The sequence below is a fragment of the Carassius auratus genome, unplaced genomic scaffold (genome assembly GCF_003368295.1).
Source record: "Carassius auratus strain Wakin unplaced genomic scaffold, ASM336829v1 scaf_tig00020494, whole genome shotgun sequence".
NCBI classification, from domain to species: Eukaryota; Metazoa; Chordata; class Actinopteri; order Cypriniformes; family Cyprinidae; genus Carassius; species Carassius auratus.
Window position 1 is genome coordinate 56,547 of NW_020525032.1, and position 26,050 is coordinate 82,596.

At 43.9% G+C, this 26,050-nt stretch overlaps 2 protein-coding genes across 2 annotated transcripts; one reads left to right on the forward strand and one right to left on the reverse strand.

Annotated features, from left to right (window-relative positions):
- Nucleotides 1–309: 309 nt before the first annotated feature.
- On the forward strand, nucleotides 310–2,524 carry LOC113076489 (vimentin-like). Its single transcript, XM_026249182.1, has 3 exons — nucleotides 310–805; nucleotides 949–1,611; nucleotides 2,379–2,524. Exons 1-3 carry the CDS (start codon nucleotides 358–360, stop codon nucleotides 2,405–2,407), a joined length of 1,140 nt encoding a protein of 379 aa, XP_026104967.1. The 5' UTR covers nucleotides 310–357; the 3' UTR covers nucleotides 2,408–2,524.
- Nucleotides 2,525–3,125: 601 nt separating this feature from the next.
- Nucleotides 3,126–11,371, reverse strand: LOC113076491 (nucleolar protein 14-like). The gene is made up of 18 exons (XM_026249183.1): nucleotides 11,040–11,371; nucleotides 10,631–10,765; nucleotides 10,319–10,460; nucleotides 10,090–10,229; nucleotides 9,391–9,525; nucleotides 9,190–9,312; nucleotides 8,984–9,115; nucleotides 8,233–8,560; nucleotides 8,009–8,139; nucleotides 7,045–7,130; nucleotides 6,764–6,899; nucleotides 6,571–6,672; nucleotides 6,324–6,477; nucleotides 5,815–5,974; nucleotides 4,474–4,621; nucleotides 4,281–4,399; nucleotides 3,627–3,782; nucleotides 3,126–3,330 (listed from the first exon to the last, which is right to left on the reverse strand). Exons 1-18 carry the CDS (start codon nucleotides 11,226–11,228, stop codon nucleotides 3,234–3,236), a joined length of 2,613 nt encoding a protein of 870 aa, XP_026104968.1. The 5' UTR covers nucleotides 11,229–11,371; the 3' UTR covers nucleotides 3,126–3,233.
- Nucleotides 11,372–26,050: the final 14,679 nt, after the last annotated feature.

A 26,050-nucleotide genomic window follows, 5' to 3' on the forward strand; every position in this document is an offset into this window, starting at 1 on the left:
TTCCCCAAACATCTGACGAACGGATGGGAAACCTGTGGAAAGTGTTCATCAGCTTGAGTCCAGTCCTGCAGGTGTGTGTCTGAGATTAGAGATGGAGGATCAGTGCAGCTCACACGCTCCAGATATGTGTTACTGAAGTGTGAGGAGCTGCTGGCCTCCAAACCTCTAATTAATGACAACGATCCGAGAGATAATGAGAAACACTGGCCTTCGAACTCTGGCAGGAGCGTCACGATCCTCTTTTAGACCACGTCAGAACCTCACAAGACTTTCTAGAGACTCTGCCAGATTCCTGACCGGCCCATATAAACCCCGCCGAGCGTCTCCCAGAGCCAAAGCTTCCTCCGAGTCTGAATCATGAGAGGTTCGTCGTACTCACAGAAGAGCCTGAGCGTCAGCGGCTCCAGCAGGATGAGGGTCCAGAGCCCGTCTCCGTCCCGGTGCCGCGGACGCTCCGGAGTCCAGGCCCAGCCGGTGGAAGTGGCCACCGAGATCCACCAGCTCCACGCCGACGAGAAGCAGGAGATGCAGGAGCTGAACGTGCGCTTCGCCGGATACATCCAGAAGGTCCAGGCGCTGGAGCAGAGGAACAGCGCTCTGAGAGCCGAGCTGGAGAGCCTTCAGGGACGCTTCAAGGGAGGACCCTCCGGCCTCGGAGACGAGTACCAGCTCAAGTTTAAAGAGATGAGGGACCTGATCGAAGCCCTGACCGCTGAGAAGGGAGCGGCTGACATCGAGAGAGGATACATCCAGGAGGAGCTGGAGGTCTGGAGACTCAAGCTGGACGAGGAGATGGCCATCAAAGGTGAGATGTGAGATACAGAAGACTCCATGGATGTTCTTCATAAAACCATTTTAACCTTTATTTAACCAAATTCAAATGAACTTACAAAAGGGTCACTGCCAGTAAGAGTCTACTGCATGACTAAATCTCTCTCTGGTCCACAGAGGAGGCGGAGATGATCCTCCGTGAGTTCCGTCAGGACGTGGATAACGCGACGCTGCAGAAGGCAGACCTGGAGAAGCGCATCGAGCAGCTGGTGGACGAGATCGAGTTCCTGAAGAAGCTCCACGACGAGGAAGTGTCGGACCTCCTCAAGCAGATCGAGGAGTCCAAGGTGACGGTGGAGCTGGACTCCGACAGACCGGATCTGGCCGCTTACCTGCGCAACATGCGCTCCGAGATCGAGTCTGTGGCCGCTCGCAACGTCCAGGAGGCAGAGAAGTGGTACAAGGGCAAATTCGACACTCTGAAGGATCAAGCCAGCAAACACGAGGACAAGATGAAGAGCATGAAGGAGGAGATCAGCGTCTCCCACAACCAGGTGACGGATCTGCAGAACCAGATCGACGGGCTGAGGGCGAGGAACGGGGCGCTGGAGCAGCAGCTGGAGGACATGGAGGAGGCACACCTGGACAAGACGGCCGGTCTGGAGGACATCATCGTCCAGCTGGAGAGCCAGCTGTGCCAGACCAAGCTGGAGATGGGGAAATACATGGCCGACTACCAGGAGCTGCTCCACATCAAGCTGAAGCTGGACGCTGAGATCGCCACCTACAGGAAGCTTCTGGAAGCAGAGGAGAAGCGGCTCGGGATCTCCGTCGCAGAAGGTCTGTCAGTGTAATGCATTCATTCTGTCTTTTAATCACAGTTACTTCTGAAGCAACTGCATCAAACACTGCGCTGACGATAGAATCGTTCTGTTTAAAAACTACAGTGGATTCAACCTCAAAATGTGTTTAATGTAACCTTCTTCCTGGACGGTTCAAGAAGACTTCATGCAACTTTATATTATTTATTTGAAAGAATTAAAAGAGAAATGTTCTTTTAAGAGAGTAATTAGTACAGTAATCTAGGTGTAATTAGTAATTAATCATATTTTAAGTAACTTACCCAACACCGCTAGTTACATGTGACTAAATTAAGTAATTTCTTTAACTAGTTACAATAACATTTCTTTTATAATTAGAGTTCTTGAGAAAAAGTATTTAATAGATTGCATGAGCTGCTGTAAAAGTTTCAGGAGTTCAGGACACATGCTTATTCCATAACTCTTTGATTTCCTATTTGGGTTTGTGAATATGCTTTATTTTGATGAACTGTATTTCCAAGGCAGTGTTAGCTGTGCAAAGATATGATTTCATAAACACTTTATTTTAAGGTGTCCTCATTACATTTACTTACTATTATAACAATACATTACGCATAATTACAAGCATGTAACCCTAAACCAGACCCTAATCATCCTAACCCTGAGCATATAGCGAGTACATGTAGTTATTAATATCACTCAGTAATTCTGAGTTCTCCAGCTGTAGCTGACAGAAAGGTCTTGGTGTGGATCTGTTCTGATGTGTTTGTGTCTTGTTTCCTCAAGCGCTGACAGAAGAGAGAAGTGTACAGTAGACACACACACACACACGGCCTGAAGATCAGCCTCCCCAGACTCACACACTCAATAAAGCTGGAGATGAATGCACACCGGTGTCTGCTGTGTTCTGTTTCTAATGAAACGCTTCAGTGATGGAAGAACGAACGCTTTATTCCTGGAGTTTCTGCACTGATTGGTTCCTTACTAATGTTCATTTGGATGAAAAGTAAACTTGAGCTGAAATGACACAGTTGTGTTCTGTAGAGCTGATTTACAACTGAAACAGTCATAATTCATAATTATCATAATTCATGAACAGAGTTATTAAACTGCACTGTTTTTGTCTCATCGTCTCCAGTACAGATATATATATATAAATGTAATTAAGATACATTTACTTTAGAAGCAAGGTGACATTAGATATCAAGAAAAACTTGTAATGAGATTAAGGTTAAAGCAAGAACAAATATCGCCAATCAGTCAGAAAGTCATTTGTTTTCCCTTTTGATTAATCAGATTTTTCCGAGCCCATTGGATGATATTTGTTCTTGTTTTAAACTCACTTCATTTTGACATTTCTTAATATCTCCTGTCATTTTGCATGCACACTAAAGTTTCTGAGCAGTAGGACTTTGAATGTTTTTAAAGAAGAATAAATGTAAAAAGAAACACACACATACATATATATATATATATATTTATTTTTTTTTGCAGTGCAAAACTCATTTAAAAAAGAAACTGGAGTCCATCAGATGAAGAAAGATCTCACTGCAAAGCTTTATTTCTCAATCGGTCAGATATAAAACCCCTATCATGAGGAGAACTGTACAGTTTCCCAGAGTACTGAAGCAGCTGATGACATCACTTCCTGTTCTTCCTCTTGAGGGCCTTCCACTCTCCCTCCTGAGTGGCCAGACTTCCATACAGCTCCTTCACCTTCCTCTTCCTCTCCGCATCCCTGACACACACACACACACACACACACGAGCAGGGTCAGAGACTGATGTGATGAAGCACAATCACATGACACACTTTCTCACACACACACACACACTCTCTCTCACACACACACTCTCACACACACACTCTCTCTCTCTCACACACACTCTCACACACTCTCTCAACCACACACTCTCTCTCTATCACTCTCTCTCACACACACACACACACTCTCTCTCTCTCTCACAGACACACACACACACACTCTCTCTCTCTCTCTCACACACACTCTCTCTCTCACACACACACACACACCTGCTCATGACGTCGTTCAGCTTCTCGTGGGCCAGGAAGCGTGTGTCCTTCCGGATCTCTCTCAGCGCTCCCTTAAACTCCCGCTTGTATTTGTGCTTGAGCCGCTCGCGCTCCTTCTCCTCCTTCGTGTTCCCTCGCTTCTTACCGTAATCCAGTCTGCAGGAGACACCAGACACAAGACAGATTCCAGCACATTAACAGATGGGGCTTTTATTCCAATAACACTAACCACTGTCCTGGAAAAAAGCATTTATTATGATAACAATACTATATTAAAGTACTGATAGAATTGTTATTAATATTAAATTACCTTACAAAACTTATTAATGATTTTGAAATATTTACTGTTCATCAAGACTGAATTTATTTGATCAAAAAAGAAAGCAATAATATAGTGCTTTTATATATATATATAGTTTTTAATATATTATAAATATAATGTTATTAGTGTGAAAACTGGAGCAGTCACATGATCTTTTAGAAATCATTATAATTTATTGACTCAAGAAACATTTCAATGTTGAAAACTATTTTGTGAGATACACTTTGTTTTTCAGGATTTAAAGCTAAAGAGAAATTTTATTGAAAAGTATTACTTTGCATTTATCAAAATAATCTCATGAATAAAATGATTGTAGTTGATGTTTCACTCACATCTGCACTATTTTGGGTGTGAAGAGCTTCAGTGGGATGGGTTTCTTCTTCTTGAACACCAGAGGTGCATGCTGGGAAGGCTTCTCAGGAATGGCGTCTAAGATCTCTCTGTGAAGATCCTGCACACAAACACATCAGAATGAATGCTAACACACTGATGACTGTGAATCTGATGGTGAAGCAGATGCTGAACCTGGAGAGGGGCGGGGTAACCCTCCACAGGAAGATGCTTGAGAAGCAGTGCTCTGATTGGATGGAAGATGTGAGCGTATGACGGCAGGTCTTTATAGAGCGACGTGCATCTCTTCACCAGATCCAGACAGGAATCAATGAGCGACAGCCTGAAACACACACACAGCAGAGTATTAAACACCTGCTAACACTTACAGTATATAGTGCATTACACAAGTACTTGCTTACATAAGATGCTTTAATTATGGCTTTTAATAAATGCAATCCTATGATCTCATGAATAATTGTAACCAGTCATAATAAATCTATTCATTCTTATTCTATTATTCTATTCACTTTTACATGCATTAGTGTAATGCATTAAAATTTGCATATTTCAGACATTTTTATAATGCATTATAACATACATTATGAACACCTACAACAATGCATTTTACATTAAGGCTTCAAGAAAAGTTCATACACAAAAAACATTTCAAACACAAGTGTGATTATAGTGCTTTAGATAAAAGTGATTTAAAAGTAATCAAAAGGTGCATCCGAAATAAAGATAAAGCAAGAAATAAACAGGAATTAAAAAAATGAAACAGAAATACAAAGATCAATCAATAATGTAATCAGTAACTGGTGTATGTGTGTGTGAGTGTGTGAGTGTGTGGGTGAGTGAGTGTATGAGTGAGTTGAGAGTGTGTGTGTGTGTGTGTGTGAGTGGGTGAGTCTGCGTGAGTGAATGAGTGTGCGAGAATGTGCAAGAAAGTGTACGTGAGAGAGTGTTAATGAGTGCGTGAGAGTGTACGTGAATGAGTGTGCGAGAGAGTGCGAGTGAATGAATGTGAGTGAATAAGTGTGAGTGAATGAGTGTGCGAGAGAGTGTAAGTGAATGAGTGTGCGAGAGAGTGTGCGAGTGTGTGTGTGAATGTGTGTGTGAGTGTGAGTGAATGAATGCGAGAAATTGTGCGAGTGAGTGAATGAGTGTGCGAGAGTGTGCGTGAATGAGTGTGCGAGAGTGTAAGTGAATGAGTGTGCGAGAGAGTGTGAGTGAATGAGTGTGCGAGAGTGTAAGTGAATGAGTGTGCGAGAGAGTGTGAGTGAATGAGTGTGCGAGAGTGTAAGTGAATGAGTGTGCGAGAGAGTGTGTGAGAGAGTGCAAGTGAATGAGTGTGCGAGAGTGTAAGTGAATGAGTGTGCGAGAGAGTGTGCGAGTGTGTGTGTGAATGTGTGCATGAGTGTGTGCGCGTGAGTGTGAATGAGTGTGTGAGAGATAGTGTGCATGAGAGAGTGAGTGTAAGTGTGAGTGAGTGTGTGAGTGAATGAGAGTGTGATAGTCTGTGTGTGTGTGTACCTGAAGTGGTCTCTCTCCACTGGACTCTGGGCTGTGACTCTGTGAGCTGTTTGCAGTGAAATGGGTTTCCTGTTCCAGCTGTGAGACACACTCGGATCCTTCAGAACCAGCAGATCACAGTTCTTCCCCTGCCGTCTGAAGGGACTCACCACCGTATAACCTACACACACACACACACACACACACAGGTCACGTGAGCATGCACAGCTGTTCAGAATCAAATGCTCAGGCTGAACATGTGAATACAGTAATGCCTCTGTCACTCATGAAGATGGACATAAGCAGACAGGAAACACCCAGATTCCTCTTCCTGTTTCCACATGAGTAGCTCGTTAGGTTTGATCAGGTGTAGTAAAATCTTACTGGACACTTGAGAATGTAGAAAATTTCCCATCAGAGGCAGACATGACACTCCACCCCAACACACCAGATCACACCACACACACAGATTCCTGCTGCTCATCAACACACACACACGCTCACTCACTCTCACACACACACTGCAGTACCCGTGTTGTGTTTGTCGGACACGGACAGGTGCAGGAGTCCCAGCAGGAAGTTCAGCAGTTCTGGGAAGATCCTCTGAGACAGAGAGACGAAATCCAGCGCCAGACAGCAGAGGATCAGACCCTTACACACGTCCTCCAGAGAGACGACAGCACACTGAAACACACACACACACACACACACACACACAGAGTCAGCACATCAAGGAAGCGTCTGTATGACTCAAACTCATGACAGGAACACACAGACCCTGGTGAGCGCCTGACTGATGTAGAGGAAGGCTGGAGTCATCACTGGATGTCTGAAGTCTGACGAGGGGAACAGCAGCGCCGCGATCTTCAGGAGGACCAGCTGCACACACACACACACACACACATACGATGAGCTCAGGGTCAGCCTCTCGTCTCTGTATCTGTGAACCTGTTTCGGTGCATCTGCGCACCATGTCCAGATCAGGCATCGGCGCTCGACCTTTGACCTCCAGCGTCTCCTCCATGCTGTGGCCGCTGTCGCTGAGTAACGTCTGCACGGCTTTACACGCGGCCTCAGGAAACATCTGACACAGACCGCAGATCTGACTGCAGAACACACACACACACACACGAGCATAGAGATAAGCTCACATCATCTGAGTGTGTGTGTGTGTGTGTGAGAGAGAGAGAGACAATGTGTATGTGTGTGTGAGAGAGAGAGAGAGAGAGAGAGAATGTGCGTGTTACTCACGGGATGAGTGCACTGACGGTTTTTAGATCAGGAGGATTCTGGGTAGCGAGATCACCAACATACTCCAGCAGAAACCCGAACAACTTCTGAACACAGAATGAAACACAATCACATTTAACACACACACACACACACACACTGTGTGACATCTACATAGACAGCATCCTGACAGACTCAAAGAAATCACTTCAAGTGAGGAAATCAAAAACTGTCAAACAACTTATATTGAAGCACTTGAGATGTTAACTAAAACCATAAAGGATTTTTAATTAAATACGATACAAAATAACCCAAAATAAAATACAAAAACCTAAATGTTTAAATGTTCCTTTCTGAAATCGCTTTCCAGAAAAGCTTTACACAAAGACAATATCCTGCAACTACAGCAAAAGACAAACAGCAAAGAACAGCACAATTAGAAACTAATCAAAAGCAAAAATTATGTTTACGAATAATACGTTTTAAGAATAATATTTTTATTTCTGAAACTTGAAAACTTTATAGACATATTAAAAAATATATATATAAATGAAAATGACAAAAATGCAACAAAATAACCAAAGCTTACTAGCGGCGGGAATCACCAGACGCCCAACGATACAATATTTCATGATATAATATAACAATTTAAAATATATTGTGATATTACGTGATGGATTGCAATTCAAGACCCTTTTCCAACTTCAGATTATGTCACCAAAGGAAAACTGTGGTAACATCTGTTATAATTAAAAAGATAATTTTACAGTTTTTCGCACTTTAATTTTGGTGCATTGCTGTTCAATTTAAAATAAATAATACAGATTTACATCTGGTTTATACGTGACCTTTATTTTCCTAACTTCCTGCATGCTGAAGATGACCGAGCTGACCTCACCAGAGAAAACCCTACACTAACATCTAGTGGACTGTAGGGAAAGAGAGTTTATTCTTCTAGGGTTGATGACCTGTAAGTGTGTCTGACCTGTAGCTTGGCCTTGTTTCCTGCGGCCAGACTGGGATGGTGACACTTGAGCGTTCGGTCCAGTATGACACACTGCTGCTCGGATTCATGATCCTGCAGGAGCTGCTTCAGATCACTGTAACTCTCCGGAGCTGACACACACACACACACACACACAGGACAGGTTAATTCAGACTGGGAGCAGCAGGTCAGGTGAGCGGGTGGTGATCATGTGACTGTGGTACCTGGGAAGGTGTAGGGCAGTTCTGCTCTGGCTGCTTCCTGTACAGCTTTCTTCTGCTCCTCAATCACTGCTGGAGGCTCTTCAGCACAAACCTGTTCTTCCTCAGTGCTCTGACCATCCTCATCCTCACTGCCCTCATCAGACTGCAGGTCACAGTGACCTTCATCATCCTCATCCTCCTCCTCCTCTTCTTGACCCTCAGCATCATCTCCATCATCCTCCTCCTCCTCCTCTCCTCCCTCTTCATCCTCATCCTCCTCTCCTCCCTCGTCATCACCATCCTCCTCCTCTTTCTCTTCCTCCTCTCCCTCGATGTTCCATTTACCGTCCTGCAGAGAGAGAAGCACGTGTCTGTTACTCATGTACACACATCATCATTTCTATCACACACAGTGCATCATTACTGTGTTTTCAGTCAAGTCAGGTCTATTTCTGCAGAGCTTCATAAAGTACAGACTGTTTCAAAGCAACCTCACAGATAAACAGGAAAATAACTCGTAAAATTACTCAATTATGAAAGTCAATGGTAGACCATTTTCACTACTTTCATTACATTTTTTCTAAATTGAATATTTTAATTGAGAACATTTCATATGTAAAATGTAGACAGAAGCAGTCATCAGTAACACAGGTATATTTACAGAAATAGACAACAATACACTGTATGAGTCACAATGATACATTTCTCTTTGATGCCAAATATCAGTGTGTAAGTGTGACTGTGTAAGTGTGTGTGTGTGTGTGTGTCTCACCTTGTAAGCGAGTGTTTTGCGGTCGTCTCCGTCCAGCATGAATCCATCATTCATATCGTCAGCAGAGATGTGTGTGTTGGTCTGACCGGCCTCTTCCTCAGCGTCTCCCATCATCCTCTTCAGTCTGTCGGCCTGGAACACAAACACACATCAGTGAGCTCTTCCTCCTCCTCTTCCTCAGGCGTCCAGCTGCCGGAGCTCAGTACCTCCAGAGTCTGCAGGCGATGTCTCTCCTCTCGGGCGAGCTCCTCCGCACTCTTCAGCTTCTCTGACGGCTGAGCCTTCATCTCGAAGCCCAGCTCTCGCACCATCATGTCGTACTGGTCCAGCTGGCACACACACACACACAGTGTCAGAGCAGCACACACAGGAGCAGCATCAGTGTGTAGACGCAGGTGTCTCAGTACCTTGGGTTTGTCCGTCTCGTCCTTCCTCTCTGCTTTAGGGGTTTTGTGTGCCAGAAGGTTCTGGATGGATCTCCAGTCCTGATCCAGTTTCTCCGTCAGCTCCTGCGCCTCCTCCTTCTGCGTCTGACGCTCGCGCTGACAAGATCAACAGCACCAGCGTTAAAGAACCGCTCACAGACAGAACGTTCAATAATCGCTCGAACTCTACTATTATAACAGTAACATCGAGGACAATATTGCTGGAATCACTTTTAGAGCTGTGTTTCTCCAGCTGATGATAAAAACACAATCAGAGGATTCTCAACTAAACAGCTTGAGCAGTCACAAAAAGTGTGTGTTACAGTTATCATTATAGTTATGATTACAGATGTTATATTTATTGTTACAGCTTTTGTTAGCTATAATTTACGTTACAGCTCTCATAGTAATTGTTACAGATGATATTGTTACAAATGTTGGTACAGTTATAGTTACTGTTACAGATGTTATCGCTATTATCACAGTTGACGTTATTGTTACAGCTGTTGTTACAGTTATATTTGTAAGTATCACAGTTATCGTTACAGCTATTATAGATTTCATTAGTTATCATACAGCTATCCAGTTGTTGTTCTTGGTGTGGTGATGTTTAAGGATGAGACAGGATGAGGTTTAAACACAGTAAAGTAACTTCTGTTATGTGAGGACACACTCTCTGACCTTCTCCTGTTTGGATTTGATGATGAGCTCCTCGATCAGCTCCTGTCGTGATCTGGGCTTGTGTTCTTCTTCATCATCTCCAGCGCTCTTCTTCCTCAGCAGACCTCCACCGCCGCCGAAGTGTGTGGCGGTCAGTTCAGCTGCAGACCCATCCATCAACACATCAGTTACTGAGCGTTACAATCAGTGATTATTGATACGTGATGATCCTTCATGTTTACTGCATCACCTGACAGCAGGCCCTTCTCCTCAGAGTCACTGTCGCTGTCAATCACATCCGTCATCTTCTCCATCTCCGCCAGAGACTGCCCATAATGGGTCAGCTCCTCTTCCTCATTCAGATTATACAAGTCCTTCCTGTCCTGAGTGCGCTGCACACACACACACACACACACACACACACACACACACCAGTGATGATCAGTACATGTTACAGCTGTGGTTCTAGTAATAAAGTTGGTATAGTTACAGTTATGGTTACAGATGTTACGGTTACAGCTGTGGTTCTAGTTCTGGTCACGGATGAGTGTGTGTGTGTCACCTGTCTCTCCAGCGTGAATCTCTGCAGGATCTTCTCCTCAGGTGTGAGTTTACTGTCATATTCACCGAAGCGTCTGTCGATGAACTTGTTGTTTTTGTCTTTCAGTCTGAACTCCTTCAGGAGAGTCTCCTTCCTCTGAGGAATCAATCACACACTCCATCTGAGACTAATGTTTAATACCATATACATTACATATTATAATACCATAACCCTAAATCAAACCCTAACCATATAGTGAGTACATCTATCACATTACTAGTACTTAAATGTATAATTACACTGATACAAGGACACCTTAACATAAAGTGTGACCCAAGAGAACAATGTAGCGGTGCAGTGACGTCATCAGACGACAGTGTTTCCTCAAGAACAGTAAACGACCACAAACACAAACATTAGCGTGTTTTACCTTCTGAATGGCTCTGGATCTGGAGACCCCCGGCAGACCCACGTCGTGTTTACTCTTGCGGCCCAAAACATCGAACTTCTTGCGGTTTATCTTCACCTCGAACGGGTTTTTCTGGATCTCCGGAGCCGCTTTAGACTTGCGGACTTTATCGGACAAACCGCGGCTGAACGTCTGCTGCTTCCTCATCATTAAACGCTCTGATCAGATACTACAGAGAAGACCGATAGAATAATTCACTCACATAATCATAATCGTTAAACCGAGCGTTGAATCCCAACAGCGTTTCATCCGTTCACCCTCACAAACTCACGCTGCGCGCACGCGACAGAAGCACACGCGGAGCACGGCGCTGATTGGATGATGATCGCCTCCTGCGGCCCGGAGAAGATATTTTCCTTTCGCTTTTGTTATTTTAGCATCATTTATATAAATATTTATATTTTGTATGAAATGTTTTATATTTTTGCTTTATTTTAGCATCACTGATATAGTATTATAGTTTTTGTTCTTATTTAGAATTAGATGTACTTTTTTATTTATTTATTTTTTTGCCAAAAAAAGGTTTTAAGAGATGATTTTAAAACATTTAAAGACTTTTCCAAATTGATATAGGCTGGAGGGCTGTTTCACAGTTTGGGAACTAATAACCGCATGTATTTGTTTATCAAATTTTAGACTCTGATCCAAGAAAACACCTAGATTTTTAATACAGGAAGAAGTAAAAGGAGCATTTTAGTCCAGGTTGAAATTTTCACTGGGGCCAAAGACTATAGCCTAACCTTGGTTTTTGATTCATTCAGAAATAAAATAATTTGAGAGAACCAAATTTTCATCCAGGCATGCAAAAATCAAGTCACATTTATTCAGAAAAGACATCAAACTAGGTCCAACTGAGTCAAATGTTGTGTTATGTTTTAAATGTTGTTTTAAAGACGTGGAGGGAGAACATCATGAGAGCAGAAAGAAGGATTCAAATGGTTGATAATTTATTTGAGAGACTGGAGAGAAACTGGATCAAAATCACTCCGTATGGCTGAAGAGCAGCAAAATTCAGGTGAAACATTAGCAAGTGGTTGCAACTGAGATCTCAGAGTAGACATTTTATCACAGAAAAACCTTGAGAAACCTTCAAATAATGACACTGAAGGAATTAAAATAACATTTACAGGAGGATTTAAAACAGATTATGACAGGAAATAAGGCTTTAGAACTATGGTGATTCTTTGCAATTAAATTAGAAAAATACTTAGACTTAGCTGCTTTCAGAAAAACAGCTAAAAAGATTTTAAGCATTTCATATTAAATTTGCGATTTGTCCTTTCTCCAATTTCGTTCAGCTCTTAACACAAGCTTGCCTCAAAGAGTGGATGTTATCATTGAGCCATGGTTCAGTTTTAGGTTTTGACTTAGGTTTAAGAGGAGCAGTGGTATTCAAAACCTCTAAGCAGTCAGTATTTAACAGACTAAGATGCTGCTCAAAATCCAAGTCAGGTAAAGAGTACAGTAGGAGTAATACTTGAACTTAGCTGAGTAAAAGGCATCGAAAATAATACAGGCATATGATCTGAGAGCAAAGTATCAAAAACCTGAGTATCAGTAATAGAATAGAAAATAGCCTGGCTTTACAGAAACTCACCGATCAGATCACACAGACAGAACAACAACACCCGGACTCTGTTTTTAATCATTCTCGGGGACTTTAATAAAGCCAATCTCTCCCATGAACTGCCAAAATACAGACAGCATGTTACATGTCCCACAAGAGACAGTAATATATTGGGATCACTGTTACACCACAATAAAGGATGCATTTCACTCTGTTCCACCAGCAGCTTTGGGACGTTCTGATCACCTTCTGGTTCATCTTATACCGTCCTACAGGCAGAAACTAAAATCAGCTAAACCTGTATCAAGGACTGTAAAAAGATGGACTAATGAAGCAGAGCAGGATTTACAATCTTGTTTTGACCTCACTGATTGGAGTGTTTTTGAAGCTGCTGCCACCGATCTGGATGAACTCACAGAGACCGTAACATCATATATCAGTTTCTGTGAGGATATGTGTATTCCTACAAAGACTCAACTAATTTACAATAATGACAAACCGTGGTTCACTGCAAAACTCAGACAGCTCCGTCAGGCCAAAGAAGATGCTTACGTGAAGGGGGACAATGTCTTGTATAAACAGGCTAAATACACACTGGAAAAGGAGATCAAAGTGGCAAAGAGGAATTATTCTGGAAAAATAAGGACTCAGTTCACTTCCAACGATTCAGCATCAGTGTGGAAAAGTCTAAAGAACATCACCAATTACAAGACACCACCCCCAGCACTGTAGAGAATCAACGACTGGCAGACGATCTGAACGAGTTTTACTGCAGGTTTGAAAGAACACCCATCACCTGCCCTGAACGCCTCCCCACACAACCATTCACACCCTTCACAACTCCTGCAACCCATCCTGAACACCTCTCCAATCAAGCACTCTCACCATTCTCACCTCCTGCAACCCCCCTCTCGGGTGGGGCACCTGCAATTCAGATCAGCGAGGATGCGGTGCGCCAGGTCTTCTGGAAGCAGAAAAGGAAAAAATCCCCATCCCCATCCCTAAGAAACCCAAAATTACAGGACTAAATGACTACAGGCCTGTGGCTCTAACGTCTGTAGTCATGAAGTCATTTGAGAAACTGGTGCTGGGCCACCTGAAGGACATCACTGGGCCCTTGCTGGATCCTCTTCAGTTTGCCTACAGAGCAAACAGGTCTGTGGACGATGCAGTAAACATCAGACTGCATTATGTTCTGCAACACCTAGACAGACCGGGGACTTATGTGAGGATCCTGTTTGTGGACTTCAGCTCGGCCTTCAACACGATCATCCCAAACCTCCTCCTGCCCAAACTAAATCAGCTCTCCGTGCCCACCTCCATCTGTCAGTGGATCAACAGCTTCCTGACAGACAGGCAGCAGCTAGTGAGGCTGGGAAAATACACATCCAGCACCCGTACAATCAGCACCGGAGCTCCCCAGGGCTGTGTTCTCTCCCCACTGCTCTTCTCCCTGTACACTAATGATTGCACATCTAAGGACCCCTCTGTCAAGCTCCTGAAGTTTGCAGATGACACCACACTCATCGGCCTCATTCAGGACGGTGACGAGTCTGCTTACAGACAGGAGGTAAAAGAGCTGGCTGTCTGGTGCAGTCTCAACAACCTGGAGCTTAACACGCTCAAAACAGTGGAGATGATCGTGGACTTCAGGAGAAACCCCCCTGCACTCCCCCCACTCACCATCATGAACAGCCCTGTGACTGCAGTGGAGTCATTCAGGTTCCTGGGCACCACCATCTCTCAGGACCTGAAGTGGGACATTCACATTGACTCCATTGTGAAAAAGGCCCAGCAGAGGTTGTACTTCCTCCGCCAGCTGAGGAAGTTTAACCTGCCACAGGAGCTGCTGAAACAGTTCTACTCCACCATCATTGAATCCATCCTCTGCACTTCAGTAACTGTCTGGTTCAGCTCAGCTTCTAAATCTGACCTCAGAAGACTACAGAGAGTAGTCCGGACTGCTGAGCGAATCATCGGTACAACCCTCCCTTCTATTCAAGAACAGAACTTATCCAGAGTGAGAAAAAGGGCTGTTAAAATCACTCTGGACCCCTCACATCCAGCACACTCCCTCTCTGAACTGTTGCCATCTGGTCGACGCTACAGAGCACTGAGCACTAGAACGACCAGACACAGGACCAGTTTCTTCCCTCAGGCAATCCATCTTATGAACAGGTGATAATAACGGCGAACACACTACACTTTATATTTATATACACACACACTTTATTTATCTAACACACATACTTAGTATACACTTATATTTTGCACATAATACACATGTACATACATAACTGCATTTTGTAATATACCTGCCTACAATTGTCATTTGTATATTGTCATTCACTGTCTACTTATTTGTATTTTTTATTCTTTTATTATGTGTTTTATGTTCTGTCGCTGTCATTCTGTTGTACTGCGGAGCTTCTGTCACGAAAACAAATTCCTCGTATGTGTAAACATACCTGGCAATAAAGCTCATTCTGATTCTGATTCTGATTCTGATAGAAAAACCATGAGAAAGAACCAAGTTCAAAGAATGTCTGTGAGTATGTGGGTGAATGACGGATAAGGATTTAAAATATAAAAAAAAAAAACTGGCAAAACAATTTAAGTTTTAGGACTTTCTATACTTATTAGAGTGTTATGTATGTAATGCAATGATATTTACACATTTCAATAATTTAATTAACCATTTTTTTGGTGAATCAGATCTTTTCCCCATGAAAATGTCATTCCTGGGTAACGTAATGAATTTTTAAATTAATTACATTTCTACCATTGTTGGCATATACAAATGTGCTGATCTCTATATTTGGAGCTCAACAAAGAATTATTGCTTGGAAAACTACATTTTAATCACAATTAATATAATCAGTTTGGGATTTCATATAGACACAGGCTCATTTTTGGCTGCTGTTAACTCAAAATTCAGAACCAAATAAAAAAAAAAAACTGTAAAATGTTCAAAAATGTTTTCCAATAAAATAAATAAGACTTATTATATCATTAACTCAACAAAAAACTGAATTGTGTAATCTAATACACAAATATGGGTTAAATGAATTGCCCATGTCATTATTAGCCGGTATGACATACTGTTAGACGGAATGACATTCTGCAATATTTTTTGATTTGTAGTAGCTACACACAATAATAATAATAATGAGTATTAGATGCAGGTTGTAATCACACCAATTTCATTATAATCATATTTTCAAAATATTACAGTAAATCTGTAAAATTATAATTCTTCATAAACAATGGCCAGGTTTATAGGGTATAATGTTTAATAACACATTACACAGCTAAAACATTTAGGCTTATTGCAAATGAGTGTAAACCTATTTCAATTTATATTTCAAGTTTGCTTGTTACTGACACATTATTATTCCACTGAATCATCACCATAATACCTTGCTCTCTTTTTGCAAGATACTCAGCTCTAGCTTCTGCATCCTGGCTCTGAACCATCTCTGCCACTCTTTATTAGACAGAGGCATCTGGAAGAACAGAACTGACCTTAAAACACCAGAAGCCATACAAAAGTTTTAAAATGGGTAACACTATAATAATAACGGCATGCTATTAATCATTAGTTAAACATTAGTAAACAGTTAATTCATCATTTATAAAGCATTGATAGACATTAATAAGCAGTTTATAAATGCACCTATAAATGCTTTATTCTTGATTTAAAAGCATATCTATAATGTGTTTAATAATTGCATTTTCATACTTTAATTTCATACTTATAGATTGGCTTATAAATCAAGCATTAAGCATTTATAGCTGCATTTATAAAATTCTTATTAATGTTTAGTAATGCTTTATAAAATGAATTAACTGTTTAATGATGCTTAACTAATGATTAATAACATATAGTTATTATAAAGTATTACCAAATGTGGATATATTAATAAAAATGATTACACTATTCATGATTTGACCATTAACATAACAAAAGTTAAATTCAATGATAATTGAATGTGAATCATTGAAATCAAGATGAATGACAGCAAAAATACGGCAAAAAACATACAATTATGTAAATAATTTTAATGTTAATATAACTATAATAACTATACCTAAAAGTTTACAAATGTTAATTAAAAACTAGATTGTTATGCCTATGTCATTCTGGATTATGGATGACATGTCCTGGCTAACAGAGGTTTTTTGTTATCCAAGAATGACATGTTGTTATCCAGGAATGACAAAGTAAATATTTTTCTTTATAATCAGGCACTAATTTAACCACCTATGGAAAACTACAACTTAGCCATCATCGCTTTAAGGTAATCTTTTAGATCAAATAGATCGTTTTTTAATAAATAGTTTATATATATATATATATATATATATATATATATATATATATATATATATATATATATATATATATATATATATAAATAGTTTATCAATGTTATCCAAAAGGACACATGATATTGCTACAAAGTGCATCAGTGACCGAAAAGGTCAAAATATCAACATTTTAAGAGAGGCTTCCTAACCTATGTTCTGGTGCTCCTTCAGGGTCTTCTTTTTGATACAATATTATGTCACATGACATACCACAATGCATTATGGTCTAAAATGGTCATTGGTGTCTGTTATCCAGGAATGACATTACAGAAATCACAATTTCGGGACAAAAGTCTTTCTCTCATTAAAATTTAATTAAGCTTAGTATTATAACCATATTTGCAGGTATCGTTTAAAACATCAATATAATTATGCCCAAGTAGATTTTAAATATTTGTATTTTTGTTTTTTAAATTAAAAATATTTAGTGTTCCTGTTGCTCAACTGGTAGAGCACTGCACTAGCAAGCAAGCAAGCGCAAGGTTGGGGGTTCGATTCCCCGGGAACACATGATGTGTAAAAATTGATAGCCTGAATGCACTGTAAGTCGCTTTGGATAAAAGCATCTGCTAAATGCATAAATTTAATTTTAATTTTACATTTTTATTGTATTTTTGTATTCAGATTTTAAGCCGGGACAGTTACCCGGAATTACATTTTGAGACTTTTGAGCTCAATAGTTCTTTATTGATTAATTATTTATAATGAATTCTCACATGAGTTATTAAAGAGGGGAAAGCTGAGTCATTTAATGCAATGCATTTAAAAATGTATACATTTTTTATATTATGAATATGCTTTGGACACCAGAATTGACACGCCATGTCATTGACCCAGGTGTAGAATCTTTCACCCACTGAACAATATTAAATTATTCAATGAGACTGAGAAACTCCATTTAGACTCCAGGTTTAGACTGACAGCACACATGTATATTAAACTCACCTAGCAGAAGAATATTAGAATAATATCCTGAGGAGTCAGCTACGGAACAGCACCGTTTGCTCCTGAAGAGTCGGCGACAGCACAGGACCATCTCCTCCTGAGGAGTCAGCTACAGAACAGGACGTCTACTCCTGAGGAGTCAGCTACAGCGCAGGACCGTCAGTTACTGAACAGGACAGTCACCTCCTGTGGAGTCAGCTACAGAACAGGACAGTCTCTTCCAGAGGCGTCAGCCACAGAACAGGACCGTCTCTTCCTGAATAGTCAGTTATAGAACAGGACCATCTCCTCCTGAAGAGTCAGTTATAGAACAGGACACTCTCTTCCAGAGGAGTCAGCTACGGAAAAGGACCGTCTCCTCCAGAGGAGTCAGCTACAGCGCAGGACCGTCAGTTACTGAACACTACAGTCACCTCCTGTGGAGTCAGCTACAGAACAGGACAGTCTCTTCCAGAGGCGTCAGCCACAGAACAGGACCGTCTCTTCCTGAATAGTCAGTTATAGAACAGGACCATCTCCTCCTGAAGAGTCAGTTATAGAACAGGACACTCTCTTCCAGAGGAGTCAGCTACGGAAAAGGACCGTCTCCTCCAGAGGAGTCAGCTACAGAACAGGACCGTCTCTTCCTGAAGATTCAGATGTAGAACAGGACAGTTTCTTCCAGAGGAGTCAGCTACGGAACAAGACCGTCTCCTCCGGAGGAGTCAGCTACAGAACAGGACCGTCTCCTCCTGAAGAGTCAGTTATAGAACAGGACACTCTCTTCCAGAGGAGTCAGCTACAGAACAGGACGTCTACTCCTGAGGAGTCAGCTACAGAACAGGACCGTCTCCTCCTGAAGAGTCAGTTATAGAACAGGACACTCTCTTCCAGAGGAGTCAGCTAAAGAACAGGACGTCTACTCCTGAGGAGTCAGCTACAGAACAGGACCGTCTCCTCCTGAAGAGTCAGTTGTAGAACAGGACAGTTTCTTCCAGAGGAGTCAGCTACGGAACAGGACCGTCTCCTCCGGAGGAGTCAGCTACAGAACAGGACCGTCTCCTCCTGAAGATTCAGTTGTAGAACCGGACAGTTTCTTTCAGAGGAGTCAGCTACGGAACAGGACCGTCTCCTCCTGAAGAGTCAGTTATAGAACAGGACACTCTCTTCCAGAGGAGTCAACTACAGAACAGGACGTCAACTCCTGAGGAGTCAGCTACAGAACAGGACCGTCTCCTCCTGAAGAGTCAGTTATAGAACAGGACAGTCTCTTCCAGAGGAGTCAGCTACAGAACAGGACCGTCTCCTCCTGAAGAGTCAGTTATAGAACAGGACACTCTCTTCCAGAGGAGTCAGCTACAGAACAGGACGTCTACTCCTGAGGAGTCAGCTACAGAACAGGACCGTCTCCTCCTGAAGAGTCAGTTATAGAACAGGACACTCTCTTCCAGAGGAGTCAGCTACAGAACAGGACGTCTACTCCTGAGGAGTAAGCTACAGAACAGGACCGTCTCCTCCTGAAGAGTCAGTTATAGAACAGGACAGTCTCTTCCAGAGGAGTCAGCTACAGAACAGGACCGTCTCCTCCTGAAGAGTCAGTTATAGAACAGGACAGTCTCTTCCAGAGGAGTCAGCTACGGAACAGGACCGTCTCCTCTTGAGGAGTCAGCTACAGAACAAGACCATCTCCTCCAGAGGAGTCAGGTACAGAGCAGGATCGTCTCCTCCTGAAGAGTCAGCTACAGAACAGGACTGTCTCCTCCTGAAGAGTCTGTTATAGAACAGGACAGTCTCTTCCAGAGGGGTCAGTTACAGAACAGGACCATCTCCTCCTGAGTAGTCAGCTACAGAACAGGACTGTCTCCTCCTGAGGAGTCAGCTTCAGAACAGGACCGTCTGCTCCTGAGGAGTCAGTTACAGAACAGGACCGTCTCTTCCTGAGTAGTCAGCTACAGAACAGGACTGTCTCCTCCTGATGAGTCAGTTACAAAACAGGACTGTCTCTTCCTGAGTAGTCAGCTACAGAACAGGACCGTCTCCTCCTGATGTGTCAGTTACAGAACAGGACCATCTCCTCCTGAAGATTCAGTTGTAGAACAGGACAGTCTCTTCCAGAGGAGTCAGCCACAGAACAGGACCGTCTCTTCCTGAAGAGTCAGCTACAGAACAGGACCGTCTCCTCCTGAAGATTCAGTTGTAGAACAGGACAGTCTCTTCCAGAGGAGTCAGCCACAGAACAGGACCGTCTCTTCCTGAATAGTCAGTTATAGAACAGGACACTCTCTTCCAGAGGAGTCAGCTACGGAAAAGGACCGTCTCCTCCAGAGGAGTCAGCTACAGAACAGGACGTCTACTCCTGAGGAGTCAGCTACAGAACAGGACCGTCTCTTCCTGAAGATTCAGTTGTAGAACAGGACAGATTCTTCCAAAGGAGTCAGCGACGGAACAGGACCGTCTCCTCCTGAAGAGTCAGTTATAGAACAGGACACTCTCTTCCAGAGGAGTCAGCTACGGAAAAGGACCGTCTCCTCCAGAGGAGTCAGCTACAGAACAGGACGTCTACTCCTGAGGAGTCAGCTACAGAACAGGACCGTCTCCTCCTGAAGATTCAGTTGTAGAACAGGACAGTCTCTTCCAGAGGAGTCAGCTACGGAACAGGACCGTCTCCTCCGGAGGAGTCAGCTACAGAACAGGACCGTCTCCTCCTGAAGATTCAGTTGTAAAACAGGACCGTCTCCTCCGGAGGAGTCAGCTACAGAACAGGACCGTCTCCTCCTGAAGAGTCAGTTATAGAACAGGACAGTCTCTTCCAGAGGAGTCAGCTACAGAACAGGACCGTCTCCTCCTGAAGAGTCAGTTATAGAACAGGACAGTCTCTTCCAGAGGAGTCAGCTACGGAACAGGACCGTCTCCTCTTGAGGAGTCAGCTACAGAACAAGACCGTCTCCTCCAGAGGAGTCAGGTACAGAGCAGGATCGTCTCCTCCTGAAGAGTCAGCTACAGAACAGGACCATCTCCTCCTGAAGAGTCTGTTATAGAACAGGACAGTGTCTTCCAGAGGAGTCAGCTACGGAACAGGACGGTCTCCTCCTGAGGAGTCAGCTACAGAACAGGACCTTGTCCTCCAGAGGAGTCAGGTACGGAACAGGATTGTCTTCTCCTGAAGAGTCAGCTACAGAACAGGACCATCTCCTCCTGAGGAGTCAGCTACAGAACAGGACCATCTCCTCCTGAAGAGTCAGTTACAGAACAGGACCGTCTGCTCCTGAGGAGTCAGCTACGGAACAGGACTGTCTCCTCCTGAGGAGTCAGCTACAGAACAGGACTGTCTCCTCCTGAGGAGTCAGTTACAGAACAGGACCGTCTTCTCCTGAGGAGTCAGCTACAGAACAGGATTGTCTCCTCCTGAGTAGTCAGCTACAGAACAGGACCGTCTCCTCCTGAGTAGTCAGCTACAGAACAGGACAATCTTCTCCTGAGGGGTCACCTACAGAACAGGACTGTCTCCTCCTGAGGAGTCAGTTACAGAACAGGACCGTCTTCTCCTGAGGAGTCAGCTACAGAACAGGATCGTCTCCTCCTGAGTAGTCAGCTACAGAACAGGACCGTCTCCTCCTGAGTAGTCAGCTACAGAACAGGACCGTCTCCTCCTGAGTAGTCAGCTACAGAACAGGACAATCTTCTCCTGAGTAGTCATCTACAGAACAGGACTGTCTCCTCCTGAGGAGTCAGTTACAGAACAGGACCGTCTCCTCCTGAGGAGTCAGCTACAGAACAGGATTGTCTCCTCCTGAGTAGTCAGCTACAGAACAGGACAATCTTCTCCTGAGGAGTCAGCTACAGAACAGGACCGTCTCCTCCTGAGTAGTCAGCTACAGAACAGGACAATCTTCTCCTGAGGAGTCAGCTACAGAACAGGACCGTCTCCTCCTGAGTAGTCAGCTACAGAACAGGACCGTCTCCTCCTGAGTAGTCAGCTACAGAACAGGACAATCTTCTCCTGAGTAGTCATCTACAGAACAGGACTGTCTCCTCCTGAGGAGTCAGTTACAGAACAGGACCGTCTTCTCCTGAGGAGTCAGCTACGGAACAGGACCGTCTTCTCCTGAGGATTCAGCTACAGAACAGGACTGTCTCCTCCTGAGGAGTCAGTTACAGAACAGGACCGTCTTCTCCTGAGAAATCAATTGTGAATATACAACTTTTTCAAAAGTTTTGATAAAAATAAAAGCTTAACCCAGCACTCAGAGACGAGTTAATCAATGACTGAATGGAAGTCCCAATTTCAGAAAAAGAGGCCTTAATAATATCAGAAGGAATGACATCAAGTGAAGAGGCAGTTTTCTTTATCTTATTGACCAAATCACAGAGTTCCCTCAAAGAAACATTTTGAAACAGTGACAGATCTGATAACTGCGAGGTAAAAGAGGAGTTAACTATTGAACTAATCGTGGAAAACAGAATTCTAGGTCTATGAGAGTGTGTATTAATCAAATCTGAAAAATACTTAGACCTAGCTGATTTTGCAGCTTTCTGAAAGTTAAACAAACATTCTTTGAAAAACTCACAAGACACAGTTAACGAATCCTGTTTCCATTTCCTCTCCGCTTGACGACATGCCCACCTAAGAGAGTGAGCATTGTCGTCGAGCCAATAATAAGATTTCTGCCTGGGTGACTTTAACTTAAAAGGTGCAATAACATCTAAAATATTAGAACAATTTGTGTAGAAAAGAGAAGTTAGTTCATCAGGCCCATTGGAAGACTCAACAGCATTCAAAATAGATCACTAAACAGCGTTAGCATGATAGAGTTCACTAAACTGAGGAGGAATAGATGAGTTTATAAAGCGAGCGTAATAGCCCAGATGTTTTTCCATAACTGCAGAATTTTCAGCATGGACATTAAAAACAATAGGGCTGTGATCAGAGAAGGAGACATCTTCTATGTTTACATCTTCTACAGCAACACCATTTGACAAAATAAGGTCCAGAGTGTGATCATGAACATGAGTTGCTCCAGTTATATGTTGCATAACATATTGTCAGTCAGCTACAGAACAGGACTGTCTCCTCCTGAGGAGTCAGTTACAGAACAGGACCGTCTCCTCCTGAGGAGTCAGCTACAGCACAGGAAAGTCCCCTCCTGAGGAGTCAGTTACAGAACAGGACCGTCTTCTCCTGAGGAGTCAGTTACAGAACAGGACCATCTCCTCCTGAGTAGTCAGCTACAGAACAGGACTGTCTCCTCCTGAGGAGTCAGCTTCAGAACAGGACTGTCTGCTCCTGAGGAGTCAGTTACAGAACAGGACCGTCTCTTCCTGAGTAGTCAGCTACAGAACAGGACTGTCTCCTCCTGAGGAGTCAGCTTCAGAACAAGACCGTCTGCTCCTGAGGAGTCAGTTACAGAACAGGACTGTCTCTTCCTGAGTAGTCAGCTACAGAACAGGACTGTCTCCTCCTGAGGAGTCAGTTACAGAACAGGACCGTCTGCTCCTGAGGAGTCAGTTACAGAACAGGGCTGTCTCTTCCTGAGTAGTCAGCTACAGAACAGGACCGTCTCCTCCTGAGGAGTCAGTTACAGAACAGGACCGTCTTCTCCTGAGGAGTCAGCTACAGAACAGGATTGTCTCCTCCTGAGTAGTCAGCTACAGAACAGGACCGTCTCCAGGACCGTCTTCTCCTGAGGAGTCAGCTACAGAACAGGATCATCTCCTCCTGAGTAGTCACCTACAGAACAGGACTGTCTCCTCCTGAGGAGTCAGTTACAGAACAGGACCGTCTTCTCCTGAGGAGTCAGCTACAGAACAGGATCGTCTCCTCCTGAGTAGTCAGCTACAGAACAGGACCGTCTCCTCCTGAGTAGTCAGCTACAGAACAGGACCGTCTCCTCCTGAGTAGTCAGCTACAGAACAGGACAATCTTCTCCTGAGTAGTCATCTACAGAACAGGACTGTCTCCTCCTGAGGAGTCAGTTACAGAACAGGACCGTCTCCTCCTGAGGAGTCAGCTACAGAACAGGATTGTCTCCTCCTGAGTAGTCAGCTACAGAACAGGACCGTCTCCTCCTGAGTAGTCAGCTACAGAACAGGACAATCTTCTCCTGAGGAGTCAGCTACAGAACAGGACTGTCTCCTCCTGAGGAGTCAGTTACAGAACAGGATCGTCTCCTCCTGAGTAGTCAGCTACAGAACAGGACCGTCTCCTCCTGAGTAGTCAGCTACAGAACAGGACCGTCTCCTCCTGAGTAGTCAGCTACAGAACAGGACAATCTTCTCCTGAGTAGTCATCTACAGAACAGGACTGTCTCCTCCTGAGAAGTCAGCTACAGAACAGGACAATCTTCTCCTGAGGAGTCACCTACAGAACAGGACTGTCTCCTCCTGAGGAGTCAGCTTCAGAACAGGACTGTCTGCTCCTGAGGAGTCAGTTACAGAACAGGACCGTCTCTTCCTGAGTAGTCAGCTACAGAACAGGACTGTCTCCTCCTGAGGAGTCAGCTTCAGAACAGGACCGTCTGCTCCTGAGGAGTCAGTTACAGAACAGGACTGTCTCTTCCTGAGTAGTCAGCTACAGAACAGGACTGTCTCCTCCTGAGGAGTCAGTTACAGAACAGGACCGTCTGCTCCTGAGGAGTCAGTTACAGAACAGGACTGTCTCTTCCTGAGTAGTCAGCTACAGAACAGGACCGTCTCCTCCTGAGGAGTCAGTTACAGAACAGGACCGTCTTCTCCTGAGGAGTCAGCTACAGAACAGGATTGTCTCCTCCTGAGTAGTCAGCTACAGAACAGGACCGTCTCCTCCTGAGTAGTCAGCTACAGAACAGGACAATCTTCTCCTGAGGAGTCACCTACAGAACAGGACTGTCTACTCCTGAGGAGTCAGTTACAGAACAGGACCGTCTTCTCCTGAGGAGTCAGCTACAGAACAGGATCGTCTCCTCCTGAGTAGTCAGCTACAGAACAGGACCGTCTCCTCCTGAGTAGTCAGCTACAGAACAGGACCGTCTCCTCCTGAGTAGTCAGCTACAGAACAGGACAATCTTCTCCTGAGTAGTCATCTACAGAACAGGACTGTCTCCTCCTGAGGAGTCAGTTACAGAACAGGACCGTCTCCTCCTGAGGAGTCAGCTACAGAACAGGATTGTCTCCTCCTGAGTAGTCAGCTACAGAACAGGACCGTCTCCTCCTGAGTAGTCAGCTACAGAACAGGACCGTCTCCTCCTGAGTAGTCAGCTACAGAACAGGACAATCTTCTCCTGAGTAGTCATCTACAGAACAGGACTGTCTCCTCCTGAGGAGTCAGTTACAGAACAGGATCGTCTCCTCCTGAAGATTCAGTTGTAGAACAGGACCGTCTCCTCCTGAAGAGTCAGCTACAGAACAGGACCGTCTCCTCCTGAGGAGTCATTTGTAGAACAGGACCGTCTCCTCCTGAAGATTCAGTTGTAGAACAGGACCGTCTCCTCCTGAAGAGTCAGCTACAGAACAGGACCGTCTCCTCCTGAGTAGTCAGCTACGGAACAGGACAATCTTCTCCTGAGTAGTCAGCTACAGAACAGGACTGTCTCCTCCTGAGGAGTCAGTTACAGAACAAGACCGTCTTCTCCTGAGGAGTCAGCTACAGAACAGGATCGTCTCCTCCTGAGTAGTCAGCTACAGAACAGGACAATCTTCTCCTGAGGAGTCAGCTACAGAACAGGACTGTCTCCTCCTGAGGAGTCAGTTACAGAACAGGACCGTCTTCTCCTGAGGAGTCAGCTACAGAACAGGATCGTCTCCTCCTGAGTAGTCAGCTACAGAACAGGATCGTCTCCTCCTGAGGAGTCAGCTACAGAACAGGATCGTCTCCTCCTGAGTAGTCAGCTACAGAACAGGACAATCTTCTCCTGAGTAGTCAGCTACAGAACAGGATCGTCTTCTCCTGAGGAGTCAGCTACAGAACAGGACCGTCTCCTCCTGAGGAGTCAGCTACAGAACAGGATCGTCTCCTCCTGAGTAGTCAGCTACAGAACAGGATCGTCTTTTCCTGAGGAGTCAGCTACAGAACAGGATCGTCTCCTCCTGAGTAGTCAGCTACAGAACAGGACAATCTTCTCCTGAGTAGTCAGCT

Excerpts from the sequence above, each read along its gene's own strand:
- LOC113076489 (XM_026249182.1), top strand. The coding sequence starts at position 358 with ATGAGAGGTTCGTCGTACTCACAGAAGAGCCTGAGCGTCAGCGGCTCC. Across the intron at positions 806-948 it reads CGAGGAGATGGCCATCAAAG|AGGAGGCGGAGATGATCCTC; the intron begins GTGAGATGTGAG and ends TCTGGTCCACAG. Across the intron at positions 1,612-2,378 it reads CGGGATCTCCGTCGCAGAAG|CGCTGACAGAAGAGAGAAGT; the intron begins GTCTGTCAGTGT and ends TGTTTCCTCAAG.
- LOC113076491 (XM_026249183.1), bottom strand. The coding sequence starts at position 11,228 with ATGATGAGGAAGCAGCAGACGTTCAGCCGCGGTTTGTCCGATAAAGTC. Across the intron at positions 10,766-11,039 it reads GATCCAGAGCCATTCAGAAG|AGGAAGGAGACTCTCCTGAA; the intron begins GTAAAACACGCT and ends TTGATTCCTCAG. Across the intron at positions 6,900-7,044 it reads ACCGTCAGTGCACTCATCCC|TCAGATCTGCGGTCTGTGTC; the intron begins GTGAGTAACACG and ends TGTGTTCTGCAG.